General features: G+C 44.4%; 1 protein-coding gene across 1 annotated transcript in view; it reads left to right on the forward strand.

Annotated features, from left to right (window-relative positions):
• The window catches only part of VSTM2L (V-set and transmembrane domain containing 2 like), a 370452-nt gene that overhangs the window by 282727 nt on the left and 66862 nt on the right, over nucleotides 1–20863 (forward strand). Inside the window, exon 2 of the mRNA XM_085619196.1 lies at nucleotides 9618–9787. Within this exon, the coding sequence (XP_085475322.1) occupies nucleotides 9618–9787 (170 nt within the window). The remainder of the gene's footprint in view (nucleotides 1–9617; nucleotides 9788–20863) is intronic.

The following is a 20863-nucleotide window of genomic DNA, read 5'->3' on the forward strand; positions in this document are numbered from 1 at the left end:
ATTTTTTAAAGATTACAGGAGAAGACTGTTTAATAATCTAATATACCATTAAAAGTAGTAATACCACCATGCCTAGTCCATTTTATACCTTTAGGTCATCGGGTATACATTAAATTGTCACATTTGTAGGAGTGTGATGGTTAGTAGGCGGCATTAGTACTGGTATTTGGCAGCATTGGCAGGGCCTATACCGGGTGCAGGCTGCAGAGTCCTCCCGAAGAATATTTTGGGTACTGGCACTTATTTGTTTTTACAAATTAAATATTGTAAGATTTTAATTTTTGCTAAGACTCAGGGTGGCTCTTTACCATCGAATGGTGCTTTGCTGGTGCTTTTTTTTTTTTTAAAGAATTCTAAGAAAAGTTGCCTTACATATAGCAATCCTTTTCATAAAACTTTCTTTAAATGTATTTAAAAATACTCAGGTTAGTGTTGAATTGATGCTAACGTTATCTGGATTAGTCTATGGGGTATATTTACAAGCCCCTATCGCCACTACAACGTCACTTTTAGTGACGTTGTGGTGGCGACAGGGGCTTCGCCTTATTTACAAGCAGCGTTAAGCCACTTAATGTGGCTTAACTCTGGCGTGTAAATAAGGCACCCTTTTCACGCTGTGCTTAGCATGAAAGGGGAGGGCAGTGTGTGCTGCGGTGTACGTTCCAACGCAATACCCATGATTTTGACGCTGCCCCCTATTTACAAGAGTGGCGTAAATAGGAGGCAGCGCCGAAATTAATATCAGGGAAAACCTGGTCTTAAACTGGTGAAACGAGGAGAAATGCTTTATTTCTCCTCGCTTTTGCTGTTTCTATGTGTGCTGGCTTGTGCAGCACACATAAAAACAGAGAAAAGCCATTGATTGTTTATGTGCGGGAAGATGTCCCTTCCTGCACATAAACAATAAAAAAAATGATGTTTTGCAACTTCTATGTGTGCTGCATTAAGCAGCACACATAAAAGTTACAAAGCGCCATTTAAATATTGTTTGTGTGCAGGAAGGGACACCTTCCTGCACATAAACAATCCTTCCCTCAATGTAGACATCCTTGTACTATGGTGCAAGGATGGTGCTAGGCTGCTAAATTTAGCGCCAGCGCAGGGGGAAACCCAGGGCTGCACCATATTGGTGTAAATATGGTGCAGCCCTGAGTTCCTGAAGTGGCGGAGTGTGGTGTTAAGCCAAGGAGGCTAACGCCTTTGTTGTAAATATGCCTCTAAATTCTGAATAAATGAGAGTTGAACAACATGCATCTGCTCCCTTGTCACTGATGTGTACGGCATGCACGCTACCCTCTGTGGAATGTCAGTGCGTCTTTCTTTGAGGTATTATCAGAGCCTTTGTCGTGCTTTCATCTGCGATTGCCAGGCAGATGCAAATGCAGCTTTCAAAAAGAGATCAGCCTTATAGCGCATTGTGTCTTTCATTTTAAGGCAGCGCCTATTTTTTGATCGAAGAGGCAACGCTTTTACGGATCCTAAAATCTATGATACGTGTCTTGAATTACCTAGACAGCATATGTTGTCACAGTGGCTCTTTCTCCAGTCTCATCCATACAACCAACAGACAGCAACAAAATGGAGGCCTAATGAGAATGACCACTCATCCTGGCATGCACATCACTTGCGAGTCAGTGACAGGATTTTTGTAATTCAACATTTTTACTGCCACAAAGTGTTTCACATTTTCACATTTAACTCTTGGATTTCTATTTCTCCCCCTTTCACCTTGTCATGGGTAGTAAGTGCTGTATGAATAGTTAGTTTGTAGATTTATATAGCGCGGCTTATCACCCGTGAGGGTATCGAGGCGCTATTTCTGGGCACGGGGAGATTAAGTGATTTGCCCAGAATCACAGGATGTGCGCCGACATCGAGACTCAAACCTGAATCCCCAGCTCCCGAGTCGGCAGCTCAGCCCGCTGCGACACATCCTCTCCGCATCTATCTGAATGAGAATACAACAATATCTAAGCCTCCTGTCCCACACTAATGCCATAACGGTCAGTTGTCGGCAGTCGATTGTATTTCATACAGCCTGCAAAATAATTCCCTTATACTGCTTGACACACTTTACACTCACATAAAACAAAACTGCTGTGGCTCATGTTTATCTCCCACCAGTGTTCCCGTTGATCCAGCGGCGTACCAACAACAGATACTCCACTACCATATATTCATCTGGGCCCATAAACACACACAATGTCGAGTAAACCGCTGGACTGGTTTATAAGTTTTTCACAATGTTTAGGATTAGTCTAAAATACCTTTACTAACCCTTCACAGATAAAAAAGTTATTTTCTCTGGTCGATGGACCATTAGTTGAACTAATTGATGGTGATAATTAACATAGTTCCAACTTTTCCATACTTTGAAGTAAATAACCACAGATTCGGGAAAGTTTTTTAATCTTTATCTAAATTAAATGCATGTGAACCACTTCAAAAAGACAGTACAGTCACCATCATCCACTAGGAGAGAAAATTCAATTGATTAAACACCAAGCATATTCTTCGGACTCATGCAATGATCAATGCTCAGAAAGGGAGACGACAGAGAGAAAAGAACATCTGCAAATAGCGAGAAAATATAATTACCAAGGATAGTGTGAAAGACCAACCCCCTGGCCAAGGAGCTGGTAAGGGTCCCCGGGATAGGTCAGGCAACAAAGACTTCAGGACAGGAATCAGGACAGGATAGTTGACCTCTCTAGAATACCGACGATTGCGCTGCACCCCTCTTTGACACTCTCTACCTCCTCGAGATTCTTCTGTGATCTTCTGATCTAACTCAATTAAATTAGGATAGAAAGTTCTGCTTAAGGTTCTGCATTCGATTCTTCATCAGCATCTCACAGCATCTCTCCCAACATCAGCATCTCCCACAACATCTGCGCCACGCACAGCATCTCCGTCTCATCATCTAACTAACTAACTAAAGCTACCTTAATTATACCTTCGTATTTTCATAATCAACCCACTAAAGTTTCAATATCGTAAAATTCGAAATCTAATTGGTCAGGCAAGAGGGAGACTCCATCACACCATGCTTACATGATATTAAATTCTATTTAACAATTGTTCGCAAGCCCATCCCCTTGATTTTTATTCATAAGTATTAGTTCACACACATATTCACATTTCATTTGACACATTTTTAGATCAATCTGTATGCAAGTCCACATTGTTGAACTTTTCACCATCCATTCCCAGGGTAAAGCACGTTGCGACCTTGGCTTCCATTCAACCTCTATGTCATCATTCCGAGTTAACTTTCAGAAGACATGCGCTGTCGTCACATGACTCAGCTTACTTCAGTTATACATGAGAGGCCCAAATGCGCACTAGTGATAAAGTCAGAAAGACAAACATTAATTTCACAAATAAAGTGGTCGCACTGTATACCACCCACCTCTACTGTAATCCCCTTTACTTATTAATACTTTTCCCGCATTAGCATTAGTATAATAGCTTGTTTTCTTTTCAGCAAAGCAGATGCCATGCACGCGAGTCTTCAAGAATCCATTTTAGTGCCTTCTGCTCATGCGCAAGAATTTCCCTCCAAGCGACAGCTCGTCATACTACGTAGATGTAGTTGACGCATGCGCAGTAAAGATTCCCAGTTTAAAGTGGATTTAGTCCTTCGTTCATGTTATTCACGTTATTAAACACATAAACAAGCTTCACTAACCCACGTGTTCATGTGGTGCGCATTAGTTTTACATGAAATACATTTAGTAACTTGTTAGTAAGTTAAAGGAGCAGATCGCTTCAGAGCAAGTCTCTTTTCTACGAGTCCTTGCTCCATCACCGTCTACAACAATAAATCATCCATCACCAACTGAACAGGCATAGAATAACTCCAGAGATCTGCCACATGTGGCTAACCAAAAGAGGACTTTAATTTAGTCCACCACTGCAGGTCCCAACAACACTTCACGGGAGAGGTTGTGGCTTAACGGCTAGGGAGGTTGATCTTAAATCTGGGGAACCGGGTTCGAGCCTTGGCAAGGACGCTCAACATCCTGTGATTGTAGGCAAATCACTTAATCTCCCCATGCCTAAGTAAAATGAATGTGTCCTTGTGTAATGCTACTGGTGCTCATATAAAGCGCTCTGATACAGGAAACCTTCGGGTCAAGTTTGCGCTATATAAAACTGCGGAAAAAATATTATACTCCATGACATGTCACAGTAACAATCAGGGATGGGATGATATTAACAATGACTGTCCCTCCAGATTCCTCCACCATTTCCCCCTCCAACCGCTATCTGTTCAGGACCACAAACTTTAAACAAAATATCTCATAGTGGAGAAGCTTTTGAAGGAACCAGCTAAGTGGACTATGATCATAGAAAATACCATAAAGGGACCTGCAGAGCTGCTGAAAGCTGCCACCTTACTGAAAACCATAAAGTATGCGACTCTGTCTCACATGTCTCTTCATCCACTACAGTGCTAAGTGCTGCGCCCCTTAAAATTATAACATGATGACAGCACCCTGAGGTCTGTCGGCACGACATGGAAACACTTACCAAAGAGAAGTGTAGAGTGCTACTTAGTTTTAGCAACCCACCTAGAGGTTGTAAGCGTTATATAAATGCCGCACCACAATAAGGTTACAAGATCATACATACCAACTTCAAGCAGAGTCCCACCATCACCCTTCTCGTTCTTTGTATCCGGCCACAAATGTGGTGCCAAGGTGAGGGTGATGCAAGAGACCACTGGCAGGAAAGCTGCCTTGGGAAATATTATACCTACTTATGTCTCTGGCCAACCCTATTGGCCCAGAAACTGACACAGTCATCACTTAAATCCAGCCTAACTATGCTCAAAAACTCCTATTACAAGAGAGGAGAGCATGATAGGTGTCACAATGGGGAATGTTATAAGAAAGGCGTTTAGACGCATGCTCAGTAGAAATTTTCACAGCATATGGTAAAAGTGATCTGAAAAATTCAGATTTCCAATATTGCAGTAAAGCTCATTTTTCATTCTGATAGTCCTTCGTAATATTATCTATGATCCTTATTCAACAATTCAACCAATCGGCTTTCACTTCGTCTGACAGTCACAACCCTTGCTCCTCCCACCACCCTGTATTCTTCTTTACAGTCCAAACCTGTAATGTTTTGCACAGGAACTCTGCGTTTGTTGAAAGATTCGTGGTGGGGAATGTCTAAGTGAAACCGGAAGGAGAGTGATTTAGGCCAAGTTCAACGGCTTAATACGGAAAAAGAAAAACTAGGAGCATTGTATGGACATACTCTAATTCTGATATTGGGAGACTTCAATATGTGTCTGCCTCCTTATTGGAATATGGTATATGGACATAATTTAGGGGTAGCCAGCGGGCGCTGCTTCAACCCCGGCATGCACCTTGTGACCCCTGGCACTGCCTTTGCAACCCATAGTGTCAGCAGTGGCAAAATCAGTGGCGGAAACAGAAGAAGCTCATCCTTATTGAAGTCAGTGGGGGCTTCACTCACCTCATTTTTTGTCAATTTTTTATGATACTAATAGTCAATATTATTACATTATTTGCTATTAGATTAATAAAAAATGGAGTACAAATAGCTGGAATATGACTTTCCCTGGCAGCCGAGGTAAGTAAAAAAAAAGTTCTAAAATGAATGTATTTAAAATGTATGTATGTTGTGTGTGGTTGCAGGTTTCTAGTATGTTTATGTAAGAGAGAGTGTACATGAATGTGTGAATGTGTGCGCATGTGTAGGCAGAGTGTGTGTGTGTGTCTATGTGTGGATGCATGTGCATGTACAAGCATATGTATGTGTGAGTGAAAGTGAAGTTCAAGGGTCATGTGAAGTCACTTCCGCTACCCCAGACATTTTGGTGAATTGACTGTCATGATATGGTACTAGGATTTGTGTAAGAAAAAGTGTTTAAGTATTATTTAATTTTTCAAATATCTGTAAAGGTAGGCCTCTAAATCTGTGGGGTTGATCTTGGATTTGTGTGCGTTTCCATAACTATTTCCTTTCCTGTTTTCACTTTAACAAGCACCCCCTACAGCAAATGAATTAAAGGAACATATTGACATAATGTTCTGTGGTGTACATATTTTGTAATGCTTTGAGGGAAATTGTTTTGAATTTAAATTGCGTATTTTAGGTATGGGGTTTATGTGCCTTGCTCTAAATAAATGTCATTGATTAGCGCGTTTTTTTTTGTCTGACCATCTTATATTTAACGCGGCCATATTGGTCCACTTGAACAGTACACGTTTCCGGCCTCTCCGTCTGACAAACCAGTGCATCCTGGTAGTTGTTATATTTATTGATAATTGAATCAATCAGAATTCAACATTACAATGGTGTCCAAAGTCGAAACCCCAAAATGGAAACATGTCCCACTGATAAGAAACCATGTGCCCCCCCAAGATACAATACAATACCATACAATAGGTCACACGTGCTGTACTTCCGTTATCTGCCTTGATGGACATTAAAGCTTTGGCACCCTAACTCATGCCTTTGAGGTAGGTCTAAATTCAATAATAAGCAGAGGAACCAGTGTGAAAAATACAACGAATGGTGCCAGGTTCCAGCTCCACATGTTCGCCCCAAATATGGGAGTGGTTGTATGTCGAAATATCAACTACAGAAACATTGTGCTCCCAAACCATCATGGTCAAGGTAACAAGGACCAAAATAATGCGATGGTAAGCGTATATTGGGAAGTATAGATTTACTATTCCTAACTCCACACCTACATACCTTCTAAACATATAGATCATACCAAGATAGATCACAGATATGCAGCGGCGTCACTATGTGGGTGCGGGGGGTGACACCCTCACATGGGGTGACAGCCAGCAGGGCACAAGGGGAGGGCGAAGGCAGTGCGGAGCGAGGTTGCCTGCCTTTGATCACCGAGTTGTGGGCCCATCTTTTGAGCTGTCGGGAGGCCTGCGAAGACGACTTTCAGGCACACCAGCTCTGTGTACAAGCTGAGGCCTCTCGCCTGCTAGCCCGGCAGTTCTTCCCTTACTGAAGACAGTGGCTGCAAGACGGGGTTCTCACTCTCACTCTCTTTCCTCTCCTTTCTTTTATTTGCTCCCCTGTGAAATGGATCCAAAAAAGAAAATCACTTTTGCTGGAAAATCAATGTCGTATTTTTCTGACATTTAATTCCAAAGAGCAGCATCGGGAATAAAAGTTTAAAAATATGCAAAATAAATAACTAAATAAAGTAAGACAGAGGGGTAGCAAACTGGCCAGATTGATTTTATTCACATCCAAACACATTAGCGCCACTTTTACAGAGTTTGCCAGTGAAGCGCTATTTTTGTTGTCTTGGCTTTGTTTTCCCTGGGCTTGGAACTAGTGCACCAATCCTGGAGGTACTGCAATGTGAGGATTGAAAAACAAAATTTGTACTGTTGCTCTGCATCTAGGGATGTTGTCTATTTTTTACCATACTGCTTACGTATTGTAAGGATATAAGCAATGGTCATTGAAATGGGTCCATTCAGGGCCCTGTTGTCATGTCCTTAACTTTTCAGGCAAAAGCACTCACTGATTTCAGAACAGTGAGTGTAAAAGTGTTAAGGTAACCATGTTGTTCCAGCTTACATTTCACATGGTTTGCAAAATTTTGCATTCCCTATGATTGTTTGCTTTTTCCAGGATGCTGTCACTTGTTTCTTGTAGGCCACATATTTCTCTTGCCCAGTGCGTAATTTAAATTGAGCCGCATCCAGGTGTTTATAGCTGGCAACAATTGGGTTGTAGTTGAAGGCAGTCTGAGATTTTCTCAGTGGGGCAGTATGGTATTCAGTGGGGGAGAGGATGTGGCACTATGGCCAGAGCTGCTGAATTTGGAACTGGAGAACCAGGTTCAGCCTTAATAACCAGTCCACCAGACCACTCTCCTGAGAGAGCACTATCTCATGCTAGACCTTAGAAGGCTTCGCAAGATATTAGAATCCCTGGTGTCGTAGCACCAGCAGGTGCACCCTAGCATGACAAGTGTAGGTTAACCTTCAAGGCTTGTCCACCACTATTCATACTGAAGTTCACCTCCAGTCTTGCGGGCAGGCCTATGAAGCAGCACACCCTAGAACAACAGTGACCCTGTCACTGAGATCACAGGACCCTTGAGAAGGGCCAGCTCTAGGGCGGTGCAACCGGTGTGACCGCACCAGGTGCTGACTTTAGGTGGAGGTATCATTTTTGCAAGTCTATTATGGTTTTAAAAGCGCTTACTGCCTCCTTCCTGGCCTCCAGCAAATTTTCGGTAACAATAAAAATGTTATGATGACTCTGGTGATTAATGTTCTTCCTAGAGAGAGATCGGAAGTTTGTCTAATGGAATATTTGACTCATGGAAAGGTAGCTCAGAGGGTTAATGTACCTGCTGCAAAGAACATGTACCATGCAGATCACAAAGTGCGCATAATGTAAATAGGCTAGTGGGTTACTGCTTTTGTCAGAGAGATCCTTTTGTTACTTGCAGTTTATAAGTTAAAATCCTAACATAGAACAGTGAGCTATTAACTGTCATCTACTCCGCAGCAGCACAAGTCACATTTTTTATTAACTTTTGATACGTTTGAGCTACAAACAATTTATTAGTTGAAATGGTCAGATCATGCTGCAGATCTTGCATTATGAGGCAAATATGGCAGAGCCGTTATTATTTAGAAAACATTTGCAAACTAGGATTTTTAGCCATTCATGTTTGAACTGCTGTTGTGGAAAAGGGAGAAGTGCTGATGACAGAAACTCCATGGCTCGGAGACAAATGGCTTGTGCTTTTTATCGTATTTGGGGACATTCTGTGATTAGAAGTATATCCTACTTTGTGAATACATTTTACTGTCAATAACTCATTATAACCTTAAATAATCATGTGTATCCATTGATTGATAAAACTGGGCAGTGAAACCAAACAAATACAAAAAATTGTGATGTTTGTGCATTTTGGCCACACCTCTGGCTCCGCCCACTGATCCAATCCTTGGATTATTCCTGCCCTCTGATTCTACGCCCACAGTTCCCCTACTTTTTTCCCCCCACTTCGACCACTGATATATCGTGTTGCTGGATAGTGGGAACACCACACCAGTACAAAGTACCATACCAATGATATTATCAATTCCAATAAACTGTTGACCAGCAGGTAGCCCACTGTACAACCTGATGAATGAGTTATTATCACACAGTTGTTAACAGGCACATTTTGTAAATATAGGACCTACATTTACAAACGTTACTAAGGATTCTGTATGGTCCCGTTATTTGCCAACTGTGTCCACTGACGGATTCGGAGCGGAGGAGGTCCATGCGGTAAGTCGTGAGGGGGTGACACCATAAGTTACCCGCACCGGGTGACACCAACCCTAGTGACGCCACTGCAGATATGTGGAGGTAAGTAAAGTAGACCCGTACTCACCTAAATATGCTTACCTTGTCGATATTTTGGTCTGCAATGTTTTGTCCACAGAATTCTGGTAGAATGGCATTCTGGATTGATATTAAGGTGGAATACCTGTGGAAGCGCCATGTCTGAGACACCTGCCTTGAGTCACATATGATGTGCCCTCTTCAACCTACAGCTTTAACTGAGGGTTATTTCCTTGTCCCCACAGCCGTGTTCACAGAAGCCCCTCACGACATGACGACCCGGGCCGGCGAAGATGTAGAGATGGCGTGCTCCTACCGCGGCAGCAGCCCTCTGCCCTACTCCCTGGAGATCCAGTGGTGGTACGTTCGGAGCCACAAGGAATGGGCAGGAAAGAAGGCCTGGGCTTCCAACCAGGTAACTCGTCTCCTTGTTGCGCGTCACTATATAAAACGCACTACTGCTAACCTTGAACGTTCTTAAATTTCACTGACTTTCGGATTTCACTCTTTTTCATCCTTTTTTATTTGCCCTTTTATCTATCGCCTATGTTCTTTCATACTTAACTATATCTGTATTTTCATCTTCCTTCTAGTTCCCCTTATCATTTTCATGTCTAGCATTCTTATTACTTCCAGTATCTTACACCATCCTCTAACCCTCCCATCTATCTTTCCCTCGACCACATTTGTTTCTGCTTCTATTTCCCTGTCACAGTTTTCCCCTTCTTTATTATTTGCCTCTCTCTTTTTCCCTGCTCTGAGTTTCTCTTTCAGTTATTTTTACACTCTGTCTCCCTGTAACCCTCCCAACACACATTTTCTCTCCTTTGTACCCGTCCCCACTCCCCACTCGCATTTCTCTCAATCTGCCATTTTCCCTGCTATGACACCTCCATCTCCTCACCTTGTCTCCCTTTTTCTCCCACCAGGCCGCTCCTTCCCCTCTCTGCCAAACCCCTCGTTCTCCTTTCCCTCCATTTCCCATCTCTATCGCTCAATCTCACTTCACCAACTCCCCCCTCTCTTTCTGTTTCTGTTCACACAGAGATAAGCGCGCAAATAATTGAAATGCAGCGCCCAGGGTTTTAATGAGACTTGATTGTGTCTCTGGCAATACACATTGCAACTGGCATTACCATAAATTGAGCAAAGGTGTCATATGGATGTCATAAATCCGGGGCCGCGTTCAAGAGCCTCGGGAGGAAGAAATATGGCCGAGAGGAGGCAGCTGCCGTCGACCGGCGGGAACGGGTCTGCGTGCTCAAGGGGTGGCGTGGCGCTTCCCTCGTGCCCACCTCGCCAGTCCTGAGCCCACAGGGTTACCAGCGCACTCTGTTGGCCTGACAAGATAAAACCGCCTTCCGGGAGGCGCGCTTTTCTCTTCTTCTCATCTGTAACGATGCCCAATGGCGCAGTTTCCTGTCGGACGGTGCCAGGAAACACAGTTGTTGCTTTGAGGGAACAGGATCTTGGCATGGGATTGAAGTAAAACGTGGACATCAACAAATACAGTCTCCTCCCTACACCCTTGGCGGGTCCAAGCGAACGACCGCTCCTCTTTCGCGCCAAAAACAAAGTGAGCTGTTCATTTACAGGCTTTGTTCCCCAAACTGCGCTCTACCTTTCCAAGTAAGCAGCGGGTGCGGGGGAGGATGACATTCACAATATGGCCGTCAGTTGCTTCCGATTCTGCCGATTGCACTGGGCGTTAGACACCACACCGCATTTCATGTGCAACGAACAGGGAGTTACACACAGGGCCGGATTGGGAACAGCAACCAGCCCTAGCAGATTGTTGCTCGCTGACCCTGGGGGAGAGTGTGGGGGGTGCTAGCAAGAAGCACTGCTCCCCCACTTTTGTTACAGGGGTCGATATTGCAGCACTGCTGTAAAGCCACCCCCCAGTGACAAAATGGGCCCCCACAGTCACAAACCGGCCCTCACCCCTGCAGCCCTTTGGGGAAATGCCTGGTGCCTGCTACAGCCAGACCGGCCCTGGTTACACAGTCATTTTTTAGCTGGCTTACAACAGTGCCTATGGCCGACCGCTTTCCCTTTCTCTTCAGCGATAGACGCATTTGTCTAAAAAGGAAATATATGACAATAAAGAGTGTAATCATTTTGTGGCCAGGATATTGACTACCACAACATTGTGAAGATAAGCAATGCATATATAGAGAAAAGTCATTCTAATTGCATTTATATAGCGCCTACTACCCCTGATGAAGTGTTGAAGCGCTATTTGGCAAGCAGCACGCTACTCCCAAACCCAAAGGCAGATTAGTGATGGATTAGTAGAGAGAAATATATATGGGATAATGTACTCCCTGAGTCAAAAAAAGGAGAGGGGGACCAGGAGCTGGTTGTGGTCCAATGTCCACTAGGACACGGACAGATTGTTCACTTATGCTCTGAGCCATCATTTTTATCACTACTCGTCACTCACGAGCATAGTGGGACCGTACCCGTGTTCTGTGGACTCCATACGCTGGTTGACCTTTGTGTTATCATCCATATTTTTAACATTATCACTTTCCATGCTCTCAAACTGTTCACTCACAACGTGCTTTTCGGTCTGGCTTTGATATTGCCCCTTCACAATGTGTTTCTTTGTTTGGCATTTATTTCGATCCACATTTTACGTGCCTTGTTCATCTCTTACACCGCCGCCCAACCCATGGGCGACACTCTACCACCCGGTTAGAAGTGTGTGTCTGACACCGATGCAGTACGACTGACTTGGCATCTGTGTATGTTCCTTTGGACACGATTACTGGTGTGACTGCACAACTACGATGTGGATGGCAATCGGGGGCACAGACAGTCCTTTGCTGTGTTCTCTCGATAAACTGTTATTTAGTTTTGTACCAGTTCTGTCTAAACCACCCATGTGTGTCTGTCACCCCCCCCCCTTCCCCCTCTTTCCCTCTTTCTTTTAACCCCAACTTCCTCCCCCCCCGTTTATTTCCCCTTACAGGTTACACTAGCTTGGTACGCTTTTTCTGTTTCTGCTGACTAGGTCACTGTACCCCGCAGCCCCGTACCGCTCTTTACCTTTCCCAGACGCAGGTTACCTTTCCAATCACTGGAACCCTCGTCTTCACCGTGCACAACCTCTCACTTTAGTTTGGTCCTGATGAAACGCCACTGACCCTCCTGGGCAAACTAGGCGTGAAACATGTCGACCTTTTTATAAGTCACACTAGCACCTTGCGCTTACAAGTGACCCTGTGACCTTTTGGTCTTTTTATTTTGCCAGGGGCCCCACAACATTAAAATAATATTTTTTGGACACCCCTAGGCATTTTTATTCACACACTCTGCACGCACGCAACCACTTACCTCTCGGATCCACCATTAATATTTTTTAGCCCACATACCCCCACTCACCTTACGGCTTTTCTCTTTAAAAGACCTCCAACAAAGAGACCCTTCGGGGGACCGTCGGGCATTGCAGCACCGGCCCGACGAGGAGCAACAACAAGCCCAATGATGAAGCAAGACATCCTTCGGGGTGTGTGAGGGCTAACAAGAGGCTACATTGAGTCCTCCCCTTCGGGATTGGATCCTTGAGACTGGCGAAATTTCTCTCTGCCTCTTTTCACCTCCCTTCTACCTCCCTTCCCCCTCTACACTTTCTCTTCTCTTTCTACTTGTGTTGAGCAGGTGATCGCTATTTTTGTTTCACCGCCAACATGGAACAATGTCCTCATTGATTATAATGTACTCCCTGCCATACATTGTAAGGATTTTGCAGGTCACCGAGGAGTTCCATAACCAAGTTGCCATGGGCGAGTTCCTTTTGAAAATTATGGAGCTCCGAGGTGACTTGAAATATCCTTATCATGTATGCCAGGGGGTACTTTATGTCATATAATACATGGTCATTCCATCACCTTTCTCACAAACCACTTAAAACCTTGGTGCATAACTCTTTCAAATGAGAGAGCAAGCATGTTTGCAAACATGAACAATAAAAATAAAACCTCTATTGCAAAATGAAATACTTCAAAAACTCATTAGATATATAGGTAAACAGCTACTACAAACAGTTCAATCCAAGTCAGTTTAAAAAAAAAAATCTGGAGCAGCTCAGAATTTGTTGAAACATGCAGAAAGATTCTAGTTTTTCCACTATCTAAGGAGTGCAAAAATACTCTCTCTGCTAGTCATAGTAAGATATTAAAAAAGAGATGGCGAAAGAAAAGCAACGCTTCGTTTATGTTGCTTTAAACAGCTGCGTGAGTTATGCTCCGTGACCTGACCTGCCTTTCATCTCGGCTGCTGGTCAGTGGTTAAGCTTGCACCAGCCCATTGCCCCTTTTAGCACCACCTATAAAAAAACTAATAACTAACCATGTAAACCTAAAAGTGTGTATAAGATGTGTCGTAACAGATAGAACTGCCGACTTTGGAGCTGGGGAACTAGGTTTGAGTCAGGGCACAGGTTCGCTATCCTGTAATTCTGGGAAATCACATAATCTTCCCGTGCCTACAAAAAATTAATGTTTCCTTAACTGGTGCTGTTGAAAAGTGCTCCAATACCTTTGGGTCAAGTTCTCGCAATAAGTACAGGTGTTGACAATTAAGTGCCGGTGTAGAGCACCGGGATCCACAGGCTGAAATTAAGCATTGCTGCTGGTTCCGGCAGCAGGCTTTGTGACATCAGAACTCAACTGTAATAAATTGTAATAGTTGAGTTCAGGCGTCTTTGCTTTATAATCTGCCACTGAGTGAGTCACAATTCACCGATTATAAAGACATCAGACTGCCTTTTATACAGGGATTAACGTAATCCCATGTATTACAAATTGTTATTGGGAGTGGTAGACATGTGAGTCTGTTAGTAAGATGAATAGGAAAGAGGATGGATAGAGGAGGCAGGAATTTAGAAAAGATTCTTTGGGGGTTCATAATAATTAATGAAGTTCGGTATGTGTGAGAGAGTCATAGTGGGGGATATTTTGAAACAGGAATATGATGAGTCATAGTGCCGTGGTTTGGGGAGATTAGTAAACTTTTTGTTTCTCTGCAGTGGAAGTAAAATATATTAATATGTAGATACATAACCACACATAGAGATTTTAGCATGATAACCATATGGAAAATAACCAGGAGACGTACAATTGTACTAGATAAAGTCCAATATATACATGCATGGCTAAATATTTACAAACTCAAATTTCCATTTTTGTTGTAAATTAAGATTTTTTTAAATTTTATTTATTATGATGTTTCAAAAACAATGGTGGTTGTACCCAATATTTCAGTAAGGAAGCACTTATAGATACAATTGTTATAATCATATTTACACATTGTGACAGATATGTGTAATTATAGGAAAATAAAATCATAAGAATACTCTCATCACTTTATATGTTATTGATGTATTGATCTATTTGTATATGGATATAATGATAAAGTTGTATTGGGCAGAAGGCACAGTATGCTTTAAAGTATACCAGACACCAGGTACGGTATGTCACAATTATGTCAGAATATAAGCCACGCATTACAACATGACACTGGCAGCCATCAATCTATGTGCCAATTAGGTCAGACAGCAAGCACAGCTTATGACAGTTATCTCAGGCGGTTCCACAGGTATGTCATGCAGTGAGGATAACATTAACATTAACATTAACATTAACATTAACATTAATTAACATCATTCTATCAAGTGACTTGGATTCTGTCCTGTTTCTTTGGGTCTGTGTGTGTCCTTGAGAATCAAAAGTGTATTCAGCACCTATTAAGTTAGTCCGTCCATACTCCGACAGAACCATTGTTTTTGCACATAATATGCAGTGAGGATAGTCCTTAACTGGTGTATATGGACCCAAAGACATTCATCTTTCACAGTCGCATCAGGTAGCAGGAATGGTACGGGACAGGTCAGTCACATGTACAGTGCATCACAACGATTTCAGACCGGAAGCCATTAAACAGTAACAGTATGGGTCCTGTTTATCGGTCACAAGGTACAGTGACTGTCAATTGTATCAGTCAGATCGCACAGTGTGTGACACAGTAATGAACATCTGCATGCATATTCAGTTCAGTTCAGTTCATAAACTTTATTCGGATAAGCATTGTATCCATAAATGTACAAAACAGTATGAATGACAGGAGAAGAGTAACAATACATATTAATAAAAATTCAATTACAAAACACAATATTACAAACTTGAGGTTGTAAGTAAATAACAATTTTTAGACTTAACCATTCAAGTATTAAAAACTCAGGGATTAAGCATTGTTTTACGAGCCCTGGTAGCAATTCTCAAGAATGAACTTATTCATTATGTCTGATTACATGCACTGTATGAGCTTGTAATAAATAAGTGGGAAGCATTTTGCATCAAATGCATGCCTGGATGTTAAGTAAGAACATCACGTTTCTCATTCGTGTCAGGCTGTAGATTTATAGCAGAATCAAAATAATTCACCAAATATTCACATTTGATTTATAGGTTGTATGTGCCACATCCATGGCAAGCAATTATACACAAATGGAATATGGTTTACTGAAGAAAAGCAAAGATCTCCTACACATGATGTAATATAATATTCCACTGTCAACTCAAACTTATGCATTTCATAAAATCCCTCAGGATCACCAGCGTTTTCTACCTTTATCTTCAGGTTCTCAAACCTTCTACCCCACCCCGTCACTTTTCCTGTTTCTTTCTTCAACCTCTTCTCTCTCTCTCCCTCCAAAACCCTTAATTTCTCAAGTCTGTACAATCTCTGTCCTCGGGCCCTAATCTAGTCACTTTCCCAAGCATCAACTCCCTCTGACTCTGCCCAGCAAACCCCACACTCAACTTTCTCATCATCCTCTGCTTCATTCAAGCAGCCCGGCATCCCTTTCTTTCCTTTTTCGTCTAGCCAACTCATCAGCCCTGCACACTTCTCGCCTCTTCCTCATCCATGCACCCCCATATATATTTCTCTATAACTCTGCTCAAGTTCTCCACAGCTTCTAATGTTGCTGATGTCCTCTGAACTCTGGCGCCCCAACCTCTGTATCTTTGGATCTACTAAACCTTTTTACCCCTAGGAACTCCACCTTCTAAGTCTATCCTCAACCTGTCTCCTAAAGCATCTTAACTCATTCTCGACACTTCTTCTCTCTCCCCACCCACTCCTCTCTCTCTCCTCAGCATTCCCCCTCTCCATTCAGCTGTCAGCATCTGCTCTGCCATTACTTATTTCATCCTCTCTTCCCTTCCCTTTCTCGGCCACTCCCATTCCAGACCTTCTTCATTTCCCCACTCACCACATCAGCCAGTCCATGGCGGCTCGTCTGCTCCAGTCTCAGCCATGGTCCGACCAGGAGTAAACGCAAAACAGCAAGCCCCTCTCCTACATTTACTGTTTTATATTGATACCCACGTGCCATGAATATATACACTTAATTATATTTACTATCACAATATTATGGTAGTCAATATTCTGAATGCAATATTTTGGCAGGACAATATTATCTTAGAACGCCTTCTAATAAACAGCAGGATCAGAATCCCTCTCATTCAAAATCACTGGTGCTTGATCACTCCATGCCACTTTGTTGAGTGTCTTCTTGCACGCCTTTGCCATTAATGCATAGCTCTACCATCGACCCTTCCACCAAGTCCTCCAATCTGCTTGTTTGATTTGTACAATGGAGACTGAAGGGCTCACCAATAGGTGGTACTGCTTATCATATATTCTTTATTCTGGCATGCTTTTCCTGTACACTCAAGCCTCAATTTCTGGGGGAGCTTGGCTGCTCGCACACAGTTACATTCATACCATAATCATGTCTGCCTCCAGTCACCCCACTTCATGCAAATTCCCCCCAACAGGAAGTGGTGTTCTATGTCTTTCCAGTGAGTAGAGAGAGTCCACTTCTCAACACGTCAATGGTTAAATCACTTAGAAGTAGCTTGTAATTACTCAGAGCAGTAAAACAATGGAAGGAAGTGTTTAGAAGGCAAGAAACTTGGATTACCACCTTGTCCATAGTCATGTAGTCAGGAATGATTTTTTTGGTCAAGATATTTAGGGGCATATGTACGAGGACTGGCAATAACTACCGCAAACGCTAGATAGCGGCAGTTTTCTTACCCCCATGTACTGCTGCAAACGATCGCCTTGTTAGCAACGTATTTGCAAGACGTCGCTACATGGTGATAGCTTCTGGGATCAGTTGTAAAAATTGCCGGTAACATTAGACTGATTGCAATAGGAATTCTGGCGATAATGGGCGAAAACTAACGAAAGGCCCATTAGCGGCAAAAAAACGCATGTTAGTCAGCTCAACGTGAGTTTCTTTGCCTCTATTGGAAAAAAATAGCCCTTCAGTCGAACTCCAGGAGAAAAATAGGCAAAAAAACACAATGAAATGCAGAATGGAGCAGCCAGGGCCAAGTGCAGCACACATCAAAAACCCCCACAAGCCATCCAACATCCAGGATGACCAAGATGAGAGCCTGGATGCCTCGCTGGACCTGCGTCTGGAGCCTGGATGCCTCGCTGGAACTGCATCTGGAGCCTGGATGCCTCGCTGGACCTGCGTCTGGAGCCTGGATGATTCGCTGGACCTGCGTCTGGAGCCTGGATGCCTCGCTGGACCTGCGTCTGGAGCCTGTATGCCTCGCTGGACCTGCGTCTGGAGCCTGGAGTGGGATGCGGAGGAGCTGTGGAGTCGATGAGCCCTGGCGGTAGACATTGAGGCACAGCGATCACCCGTACCTGGTGGTGAAGTCTGGCAGGTCGCATGGAGACTAGTTGATGACCTGTGTGAGAAGACCGCCTTGAGCCCCTTGGAGCTGTGAATGGTAGAGGCGCTCCTGCGCACCAACGTAGGGAGGTCTGCATCGCATACTACAATCCACCCCTACACCGGGGTGCATGGAGGTGATTACCAATGGTGGGCGGCGCCTCTCTGCATCACAGGCCAGATGATGTTACCCTGGCCGGATGCTGTGGAGGGTGAGGCCCCTTAGCTGCACCGAACTTGTGTGGCAGGAGCGCTACAACTGCTCGCCTAAGAGGGCCCTGCTGCATCAATTGTAGCGGGAGGCTCACCAATGGATCTGTCGGCTACTGCTGTCCCAAGGCTTGTGAAATCCCACCTGGCTGAGGCTCCTGCTGGCTGAGCCACAGATTTGGAGAGAGTGCTGCGGCCCCTGGCTGAACGTCTTGCCCCGACGCCAATGAGCAAACCCAACGTCGCATTGCAGCATTGTGATTGGCTTAGGGGAGGGAGCCTGCCTGCCTACTTCCTGTTCCTGGAAGCAGACTCAGAAGAGCAGGAGCAACAAAGGCACAGGACCCGGCCTCGAGGTAAGATTTCTCTCATTTAAATATTTACAACACTCGCTCACACACACACCCGTGTCCACACCTCATCCAGTGTCCTTTCCAAAGTTTCCCACCTCCCAGCTGTCCAGTCCCCCCCACAGCACTTCTCAATGGCGGCTGCTGTGCGGCCATGCGCAGCGGGCTTACCACTGGTGTGCCAAAGGTATATATGAAGTTACGATGCATACTATTACATCGCAATCCATTACAATGCACGCTAACACTAGGCATATTGCAACAGTAGGAAAGGTGTTGGACAGCGGAGATGAAAACATTACTATTCCCACTTCAGTGAGTGCAACGCTAAAACTAACCCTTGCACCCCAAAGCAAACCCTGAACCCTAAAATTCATCTTTGAGCCCCAAAAACACACCCTAAAAATCATATTTGGCCCAAATGCACACCCCAATTTTCATAATTGACCCCAAAACACCTCAAATTTCAGATTTTACCCCAAAACACACACCAAATTTCAAATTTGACCCCATAATACACCCCAAATGTAATCTTTGACATTCAAAACCCATACCCATCCTTAAACTTAAAAATATCCCATTACTGACCTCACAGTGTGGTGTAATGGAATGCGATGTAATCGCACCTGTGTTGTTGGGGTTGCGTTGTAAAGGCATTACGATGTATTGCCTGCATTGTAATGGACGTCTCCCGTGCCAAAGGCAAGCCGTAGGCAAGCCCTTCTGCATCCGTCTGCCCCTGAAATGCGCTCAACACCAAGCATCCGTCCTCTCGGCCACTCCACCGCTACAACACCAGCACCCTCCTCGCCATCAACCCTGGACGCCACATCACCTGCCAAGAGCAACCTCTGTTCTGGATCGGACATCGCCATCGCCATTACTAACGGCTATGAAATCACCCACAAGGACCACCCCGACTGTCCAGGAGGCATTGCCATCACCTACAGAAGCACACTCTGACTGACCACGTACTCTAATGACCCAACGGTGACCATGGAACACCCCAACTTCCAGATCCGGACTAGCCCCAAGTCCATCCTCTGCGGCACCCTCATTTGCAGGCCGCTCAGGCCATGGACCCCCATTCTCCGATACCATTGTAGATCTCATTGCACCCCAGGCTCTCCCGTTCTCCAACGACATCCTACTCGGTAAACTCAAGTTCCACCTGGACAACCCCAGTGACCAGAACACCACCCCCTCCTGAGGAAGCTCCCCAACATCAGACTCAAGCAGCTAATCACCACAGCAAGCCACATAGCAGGAAACACGACCGAGCACGTCTCCTCCACCAGCGGCAACTTCAACTACAGCCACACCACCAGACTCTCCTGGACAGACCATCAGTGTCTACATCACGTCTTCACCATGCCCACCGTACACCACCGCCATCATCGCCGCCCCTCGCAGCTGGATCAAGGCCACCAATGAACGTCTCGTCAACTCCCTCAGCACCACCACTCCGCCAACGCTTACAGACGATGACACCGCAGCATGCAACCGCCGCTGATGGATCTCCAACTGGCACCCCTCAAGAATTGCACTGCGTCAGTACCTTACGCCTGTCTGATAGCAGGTGTAAGGGGTATGCAGTGCCACAGGGATAGGCTGGTCCCATGCATTGCTGGAGTTGCGTTATGCTTGTGACACAATTGCAGCAATGCGTGACTTTAGTGCAGACAGATACGTCAGGATTCCAGACGTATCTGTCATTACTTGCGTCATGGAGCGCTGTCCAGTAAATACAGCATATCCATGGTGTCGCAAGAAGGGCATAGTGAAAAGTATTGCAACGCTTTCTTGCCGCAGTGCTGCAACATTTTTCATGACTGAGGCCAAGGAATGCGCACTTATTGATGGTGTGCATTCCTGCCCTGTAGTTTTGTCACAGGGCAGCGAAGCAACATTGCTTGCAGCGCTGTCCAGCACCAAAACATGCTGGAATGAGGCCCCATATGTTATCTCCATTTTTAAGACCAGCTATTTTCTGGTCTTAAAAAACTACCTCTATCTGCAGTTAGAGACAGTTTTTTTGGTACTCCTACCTTCAAGAATTCCCTTGTAAATATCGCGAAGTGGGGTTAGCGGCCGTTTTTGCACGGGAACGCCTCCCTTGCATGTCATTATCACTAACAGAAGTGGCGATCTTTCCTATGGACGT

This window comes from Triturus cristatus, chromosome 7 (assembly GCF_964204655.1).
Source record: "Triturus cristatus chromosome 7, aTriCri1.1, whole genome shotgun sequence".
Taxonomy (NCBI): domain Eukaryota; kingdom Metazoa; phylum Chordata; class Amphibia; order Caudata; family Salamandridae; genus Triturus; species Triturus cristatus.